General features: G+C 36.8%; 1 protein-coding gene across 2 annotated transcripts; it reads left to right on the top strand.

Annotated features, from left to right (window-relative positions):
- Window positions 1–1,132: 1,132 nt before the first annotated feature.
- LOC137406201 (uncharacterized) lies at window positions 1,133–9,009 on the top strand. Of its 2 annotated transcripts, none has more exons than XM_068092737.1 (7): window positions 1,133–1,207; window positions 2,176–2,282; window positions 4,121–4,203; window positions 5,539–5,674; window positions 6,260–6,357; window positions 7,468–7,511; window positions 8,622–9,009. In XM_068092737.1, exons 1-7 carry the CDS (start codon window positions 1,158–1,160, stop codon window positions 8,755–8,757), a joined length of 654 nt encoding a protein of 217 aa, XP_067948838.1. In that variant the 5' UTR covers window positions 1,133–1,157; the 3' UTR covers window positions 8,758–9,009. The 2 variants fall into 2 exon arrangements, with proteins under 2 accessions (XP_067948838.1, XP_067948837.1); XM_068092736.1 differs by having other exon boundaries at window positions 5,533–5,674.
- The last annotated feature ends 30 nt before the right edge of the window (window positions 9,010–9,039 follow it).

Below are 9,039 nucleotides of genomic sequence, written 5' to 3'. Positions count from 1 at the left end.
TAATGTAAATCACCACTAGTACGCTTGGCAGTCTCTGGCACTGTGAGAGATCATCATGAGTAATAAATATGTCCATAATTATTTCGTGCGTTAGAAATGCGGCTGAGTGGTATAGTGGTTAGAGCACAGGTCTGCAATACAGATACCTGTGTTCAATTCTTGTGGAAGGCAATGTTTTTTCTAACATCATTAGCAAAACGACGGACGGACTTTGGCTCTTATTATAGTAAAGATTTGAAAGATTTAAACGTTCATATTCTTTCAATGAACATCTCAAAAACAAACATTTTGATTGTTATTATTTATAGAAGCTTATTCAAGAACTTAGTCAAATAGTGTTGCCTTCTCCATATTTTATTAAACCATCATCACATCTTCATGAGCTAGTTTATAATCATACGTTTGATGTTGTTTATACACCTCTACAGAGTATACATGTAGTTAACTATGGCAGTAGCATAGCAGCATAGCAGGTTGGTTTTCATTCACACAGCTAGTGCAATTTTCTGAAAAAGAAATAGCTTGGTTTGTATCACCTTAGGCTATAGTAGTGGTATTTCAATTGGCGCAAGGATTAGATAGAGATGTCTATTAATAACAACTATTTTTGAAAACTTGACTACCAAAAATATCAAAAGCTGGATAATTGCTTTACTACTGACATCCAATTATCTACATGTAGACTGTGATTTATGGCATTTGAGTTTAATAATAGTATTAGTTCCAATAGCTGTGTGACTTTTTGGAACAATGTTTTGTTTAGTTTCACAATTTGACTTTTAGCCTTTGTCAGCTATATGCTTGGTACAATTTGTATCCAAAAGTCTATTAGCCGTTTCTATTAAAGCTCAATATTACAGAAGATTCCCTCCAGCCCAGATACTGATACTGGCAGTCCGTCACCCTCAGAGGAGAGCCTTTACCAGAGTTTCTCATCTCCATCCGTATCCGAGGTTTCTACACAAACACCTGACTTTTGTGTTATGTCAGCGCTGACGCAGACAGATTGTCTGTCATTTACAGATATATCTATTCAGACTGAGTCAGCAAACGTGTGCCAGGCAACATCCCAGACATTAGAAAGGCCGGTAGTAACCAGCTGCTCGCAAACAGAACTTCAAGGCAATGCGGAGTTGAGTTCTCCAGTAGATCCTTGTATGGCGTGTGGTGACCGTGTGATTAATCCTGGAATCATGCCTTCAGTGCTGTAAGTTTACAATATGTTAGTTTGGACATATGGATGGGGCTAGTTCTGCTGCCTGACATCACTCTGTCATCTGTTCTACAGTTGCAACAAACATTTAGTCTTTATTGACTGTTCGTTCTTATCATATCTGAATACTCACTAGTAGGTCAAATGGTTTTGGGTGAAAATACTGTAATCTGTTTCTGGTGAGACACAAGGTTATCGGCAGCTGCTAATCATCATCAGTGTTTAACACAGTTTTTGTTGGGTCTTCTAGAGTTGTCTTCTCACACAAAGTATCCAGCAATCTCTTTTTTCTCTTATCATCACTTGAGCGTTAATGCTTCACTTATAGATGTAGATATTCGAGATATAGCTTGTCCTGTTGATATTGTAGTCTGCCAAGGATGTGTGATGTCATGGTAGAGTGTAGTATAACTATCGATATAGCTTGTCCTGTTGATATTGTAGTCTGCCAAGGATGTGTGATGTCATGGTAGAGTGTAGTATAACTATCGATATAGCTTGTCCTGTTGATATTGTAGTCTGCCAAGGATGTGTGATGTCATGGTAGAGTGTAGTACAACTATCGATATAGCTTGTCCTGTTGATATTGTAGTCTGCCAAGGATGTGTGATGTCATGGTAGAGTGTAGTATAACTATCGATATAGCTTGTCCTGTTGATATTGTAGTCTGCCAAGGATGTGTGATGTCATGGTAGAGTGTAGTATAACTATCGATATAGCTTGTCCTGTTGATATTGTAGTCTGCCAAGGATGTGTGATGTCATGGTAGAGTGTAGTATAACTATCGATATAGCTTGTCCTGTTGATATTGTAGTCTGCCAAGGATGTGTGATGTCATGGTAGAGTGTAGTATAACTATCGATATAGCTTGTCCTGTTGATATTGTAGTCTGCCAAGGATGTGTGATGTCATGGTAGAGTGTAGTATAACTATCGATATAGCTTGTCCTGTTGATATTGTAGTCTGCCAAGGATGTGTGATGTCATGGTAGAGTGTAGTATAACTATCGAAAGGCCATCTCAGGACATGTTCACTCAATGTGATCTTAAGCAACTTACCTCCATCCCAGGTAATTTTAAGAAGTCAAGGATTGCCTACATGCATTCTAACAGAGTGAGGGCTAAATAATACTGACAAGTTAACGATGCGTTAGTCGAATATCATAAGTTGAATTGCAGAAAATAATCGCTAGTGCTTGTTAGTACAACTAGTTGTTATACTCTTACTAGATGAATGTCCGGCGATGAATGGGTAATAGAAAATTTTTGCATGGAAAATACATTTTCAATTGGCTAAGTTTTTTATCAATGAATTTTAGTAACTTGAGCTAGTCTAAATCTTTGCTATAATAAGAGCTGTTATTATAACTTACGCCAGTGTTATGAAAAAAGGTTGTGTCATGATCTCTCACGCAATCATGATCTTCAAATGTTCTAACTGATCTGTGAGTATTTTAACCAATCAGCATTAAAGATTAGTGGGTGTAATAAGTATGATGTGTTTCATTGTATAGCAGTGTATCTGCTTACCCTAGTGGTTTAGCATGCCTATCTTCATACCTGGAGGTTCTGGGCTCAAATTCAGGGTGAAGCGCATTTTTGTTTGTTAAACTTTAGCGCTATAACTGGACACACAAACGACAGACCAACCAACAGACTAAATAACAAACACTGAGATTTATATATGTAGTAGCCGCTTCTAAAACGTATTCCTCTTATAGCGTAAATTCCAGATGACGTAAAGTGTCAAGTCGGGCAAGTTTTCAAATTCAATTTAAAAGGTAGTATATCTCGTCACACTTTCGAGAAAAAAAAACGTATGTATATTGTTATATCTATTATATATACAACCTCCATGACATTTCAGTGCGTCGTGAGTGATCGTCAGATGTGAGGACAAAACAGGGAGTAGGTAGCTGCACAATTGTTCATAAATACTTAAAGGTGATCGAGTGGTGCAGGTGTTACAGTGTCGGTTTACCAATCTAAATGTCACAAGATGAGGTCTCATTAAAAGCAATCTTTTATCCTAACTCTGACCTCCTGGATACAGATAGATGACGAACAAGTAAACACCGCTCTTTTCATAGTAAAAATATATTTCTGTTTCGCTTCATTGTAGACGTATAAAATATTTGTTATTAGTTTTACTTTTCAGAATAGACTTTGCTATTTAAAAAAAAATGAACAAATCATTGTAAATGGGCGTCGAGCATGTACTTTACTTTGTAAAAAAGTTTGTAAAATTATTGTAATCATGAACCATAATATGAGTGAAAGTGATAAAAAGGAGAAATTTTTTAATGCAAACCAATTATATTGCAGATAAGGTACAGCCAACAATTTAAAATTTGAGTCCGGTTCTTTTCTTGTATGGCTAAAGGGATGAGTTTGGAAAGATCTTGGACCAGATTAGACTGTTTATCTCACAGTTTGTATAACATGAAATTCCTATAAATTAAACATTCCTGAAACAGATTATTTACATTGCACGAGCGTTTACTGAGACCAAAAAACTGCCTATGATTACAAAGTTGTTTGGCAATAAATTTTTGAGTGCTCAAATAATTTGTCAACCCAATAAAAAAGATGCAAATCAAAAAGGTTTTTTAAGCTAATATTAATATATTAGTTACCTTGTTATCTTGTTGAAATAACCAGCATTTAAATGTTCCTGGATTTACTTATTTGGTTTATTTCTAAGAAACAGGCAGTTTCTGGTTTGTTCTTGTCACCCTTAGTCAACTATAGCTAATGATAACCTTGACACGGTTTGTTTTTCTTGGAAAGGTTGGCAGTTTTATTCATGCCTCATTCAAATTTTACATATTTATAGTTCCTTGCTTTAATTAAAGCTGTTGGTTGGTTTAGACTAGTTTGAATGTATATTGGTTGTTCTTCAATTCAGGTGTAGATGTGAGAGTTCAGACTGAGCCTCCTCAAAAGACAAGCACCAGTGTTCAGGCTATGCTTCTGGACCTCCGCCACTCCGTAAGGTTTCTGTTCTGCATCCGCTCAATCTTTTGAACATAAAACGTGCTTCGAGAGTTGCATAAAAATTCTCACAGCCACGTCTGATACTGGGCATGGCGTTTGTTCCTGCCCCTACACTATCTATAAAATCTACCTGGAAGTTTAGAAAGCCAGTAGGATGTTCTCGTTTCTCAAGACTGTCACAATCGGTCGGGAGTTTAAAAGTTGGTAAACAATGCAGTGGATGTTTTATGTATTTAGGATTTATTATCAGACACTAGTAGACTGGCAGTCCCGTGCGCTTGATAGATTATCATGAGGTGTAATAAGTATTTGCACAGTTATTCTATGGTACTGCAAGGTGTTCCAGTGGCACAGCTGGTAGTGTGCTTGAAAACCCGAGTGTAAGAGAACCCTAGTAACATCCTGTATATTACCAACTCACCAATTTTATTGTCCTTTGTTAATTAAAACATTGTTGTATTCGGGTCTAAGGCGCCACAAGAGTTGTTTCGACGTGTTGTGTGTTTGGCCAACTGTGCTATGGGTTCGGCAGAGGAATCGGACTGTCTTCGGTGGCCGGCCCTGTGTCCCGACACGTTTTCACTTCCTGTAATTATCCTCCATCCAAGCTTGGCATTATGATTTTTGAATTTCAACGAGCAACACGCAACTGATGATTTAATTGACGATTTTTCTGTTCAGAACATTTTGGCATTTATTGTTAATTGGTTTCGTTGGACCACTTGATATAGCTGTGTGAGCGTTTTTAAAAACGGCAAAAGGTTTGTGTCAATAATTTTCTATAACATTGTTATTTTTTTGTATTGCCATGGAAGAATTCGTAAATATGTTAATCAATTGTAGATTTTACGATTTCGGTGTTGACTGAATAAAACAGCGACGAGTCATCTCCAAATTAGTGAATCAATTCCAGCTTAATACACTTGCAAGCTACGAACCTAGTGTAAACCGCTATACCGAGTTCAAATCCCATGCGATGCATTTTTCCTAACGCATGGCTTCAAACAGACGGAAGGACACGACTCTTATTATAGTAAAAATTGGATTCAGTTTTGGTGATAATGTTATATTGCACCCCAATTGCCGTGATTATATTGCTCATAGTTTTTCTCCTGTTCAATTCCCTCTTTCCTGTTTCATATATCGTCAAAATTATTCGTTTTGGTCTGGACACTCGCTAATAACCGTCAAGTCTGGTCAGTGTTATTCCGGAGCCTCGGGCTTTTCTCCATTAAAAATTCTAGTTGCTATTAGTGACCTCTTCTGTCTGTAGTCGATTTCTCTGCAATGGTTGCTCTCCTCCAGCTGTATTATTCATCGCAGCTGAAGGATGCCTCCCAGACTGTAGATGACCTTGATTCGTATGCTGCCGGGGATTGCGTACCAGCCACATTGTCTCTTGAGTCGGATCAGGATGCATCACCACAGGGAGTTATGGCGATTGAAGACAAAGACAAGAAATGGGGTGTGTTTCATTTTTAATGTTTTGTGGGTTAGTGCAAAGTTGTCTACTTGAACGTCTATGTTAAAGCTGGCTGACTCTGGAAAATTGGGCAGCAATTCATGATCAGTGACACTACGGTAGATGAAATGTGAAATTACATTTTTAATTATATTTTTCCGTGAAATTAAATTTGACATTATTTTTCATTATATTTTTCAACTGCCTTTAAGACACTGAATGCTTTTTATGATTTCTAATTAACTAGAGTTTGTAAAACTGTTTTGTTGATTGCAGCTCATGATTGTATGTCATTATATAGGGGCTCCAGCAATGCTTCTTCAAAAGGCATTCATGGAGCAGAATGAGATGTTGTGAAATGTAATGGATTTATTTGACAGGAGCATGACAAACAGCCACTTTGTATTTCTGGAAAGTTCATGCATTTGGTTTTCACGAATTTATCAGCCTAGGTTTTGCACCTTTAGAGACTAACTACGCAGCCATTTTGATTATTTCTACTCTTATCTCTACTAAGAACACTCGGATTTGGAAACTATTTTGTCATGATGTATCATTGTCTTGATCTTCTGACTAATCATGTTGCAGGGTTGGAATTAGCCGGTGGAGACACTCGCGCAAGGCCCTCAAATGCTTCACGCATGTCATACCAGCCAGCAGTGTACAACTCAGCAAATAGAGATGAGGTATGTATCATCTGATAGACATGTACCTTTGTACTATAGGTCCTGGTATTTTCGCAGTCATTACCTAGTTTTCTCTCAATGATGCATAGTCAGTTTTTTTAATGGCTCTAAGGTTTTTGGAAAAAACATGCTCTCGCCTATTTGAGTTGAAATTTTTTGTAACAATAGGCAGCTTTTCATGTTGATTTTGACGATTCCATGTTTCCATCAAGTTCGTGTGTGCATGCTAAGGGGGGCTTCCATCCACGATTATAATCACACTCTACAATAATGTTGAGAATGCATTTTTTGTGTCGGTAGTTGAAGAGACCATTTTCAATTTAATAGAAATTATCATATGTATTAGCTATAGGAATAACTAAACATTTTTTTACCTTTGATTTGTTTGTAAACTATTAAATTATAAATGAAATGAATAAATGAAAAAAATTGTGTACCAAAAATTTATGGAATTTTTCATTTGACCAAAATTGATGCTCTTGCTGAGGTAAGCAATTTGTTGTCTTGAACCTATCTTGTATATAATTCACAACATGCAAGAGACATAGAAGAGGCTCTCAAAACTCCTGTGTCATGGTTGATTTGTGTAAATTTTAAGGTGCGAGAGCATAGAAGTCTAGTGACACTGTGCAATAAAAAGTGCTCTAGGACTAATGTGAACAGCATTCAAAGTATTGTGGGTAGATTTTCCTTTTTTCTGCGGGCAAGCACTTCTTATTACTTCTACGAATAGACTACATATTTCACATGCTTGTATGTGTTCATTACTTACCTCAATCTAACAAAATAAAGTTCTAAAATGGTTTCTCTATCATCCATGTCAAGGTCAACCAGTGCAATCGTGGTCAAACCACCGCTAGGTGTAGTGTACTCTGTGCTGAGCTGTGCAGTATTTTTGAACCGAGCTTTATAAATAAGAACATCTGCTCCTATTCACCCAAAACAGTCCTTCCAGTTGACATATACAGTAGGATTAACTTGGGGTCCTTATCTAGATTACTCGTAAATTAGCAAAGAATTTCTCATGGCTTAAAAACATAATTCAAATAGCTTGTAATTACAAATTTAACTTGCGTTTACTTTGTCTTACATCAACTAACTCTCTTATAGATCTGTAATCGGTGTAATGAGAGAAAAGAGGGAGGACAACTACTGTAAGTACCAATACATCATTTTAACCACTCATCAAGGGTGTTGCTGAGTATGATTAGATATGGATGCTACTATTAACATCCATTGTCATACTGTATTGGACTACGATTCACTTTACTACATCATAATACTGAATACCATATTAGAATATACCTTACTATACAATCTTATGCTAGAACATACTAGATATCTCTCAATGTTTGTTGGTATTTTTTCATCCCCGGGTCCAGTTATAGTGATTAAATCTAGTGAAAATAAATCTGCATCGCGGAAGATTTGATCTTGCAACCTCCCACTCACAGGGAAACGCACTAACCCATTAAACTACATGGGATACAATGAATATGATTGGGCAGATAGTCATTATCTCAGTTAAAATACGTATAGTGACTGCGTTGCACGTGACGTCACTAAAGCTCACTCTCATGGTTCTCATTAGTATGTTTAGCAATACGAATACTAGCTTACTCAAATTAGCTAATGGCAACTACATTACCTGCCACTGCTTATAGGCTGCTTTCTAATACCCGTGCAACGCCCGGCATGCGGCTAGTACTACGCTATATGACAGTGGACTCTACCATACTTTATTACACTACTGGTTCTTCTCTTTTTCCTTAATGTTTCTAACCGTTTATTAAAGATATTTGAACAAAAGTTGGTTTAATTCAGTGCCACCTTCAAACTGTTATTTTTTAGCAAAGTGTGTAAGGGTGTTCGTGCATCTGTGTTTGTGTGTGAGTGTTTGACATGGCTTCAATATTATCTCTCAGCACCTTTCAACAGACTCTCTCAAGGGCTGATAATTGCTAATGCATCTTTCACGTTGATTTTGGGCAACTTTTTAAAAAGGCTTAGAATTGAGAAGTGTTAATATTTTCTAGTGTAATATATATGGGTATAATTACACAGAATTGCATTCTTTCATTGCTAGTAACTAACTTTAGACTTATCTCCTCCTGTCAGATGAGGGATGACAGGGGTAAATCAATCAGCTCCATTATTAGTCATGTTTATTTTTATGCGATTTCATGTAAGATATGCATGTTTTCACACTTATATTTGCAAACCAAATGTATATTATGTATTTTTAATATTTCAATTTTATACAGAAATTGTCTGACCACTGCAGCTGCTGTAGCCTTAGCTCTCGTCCTATTTATCGGTTGGTATCTCAACTTATCAGTGGACACACATGGAGTAGCTTTTCAAAAGCATAATGGACATGTTGGAGTACCCCCTCACTAGCTGTTGTAATACTGATAACTAGCTATATTGAGGCATGTTTCAGTTGTTTATGGTGATAAGACAGTTGCTATTCTGTCTCTAGATTATCACTCCTGTAAATGGTTTTTACTTCATAAATAGCTCAACAGCTGAAATAAGCTCTGCTTTGCCATGGTGTATCTGGTTTTATGAGGCCTCTGTTGTCTAACCCTGAATCTCCTGAATATAATACTAAATCTCACATTCTCCTTGACCTAGACTTGTTGCTCATTCACCTAGTCATAATTTAGTTTTATTTATTTT

This window comes from Watersipora subatra, chromosome 10, assembly GCF_963576615.1.
Source record: "Watersipora subatra chromosome 10, tzWatSuba1.1, whole genome shotgun sequence".
NCBI lineage: Eukaryota > Metazoa > Bryozoa > Gymnolaemata > Cheilostomatida > Watersiporidae > Watersipora > Watersipora subatra.
The sequence above is the reverse complement of the archived record's forward strand: the minus strand, read 5'-3'. Positions and strand labels throughout refer to the sequence as shown.

What these genes read in the sequence shown, in the direction of transcription:
- LOC137406201 (XM_068092736.1), top strand. Translation starts at nt 1,158, where the DNA reads ATGGCGTGTGGTGACCGTGTGATTAATCCTGGAATCATGCCTTCAGTG. An exon ending in GGAATCATGCCTTCAGTGCT is followed by an intron (nt 1,208 to 2,175) that starts GTAAGTTTACAA and finishes TTGATATTGTAG; the next exon opens with TCTGCCAAGGATGTGTGATG. An exon ending in GCAACTTACCTCCATCCCAG is followed by an intron (nt 2,283 to 4,120) that starts GTAATTTTAAGA and finishes TCTTCAATTCAG; the next exon opens with GTGTAGATGTGAGAGTTCAG.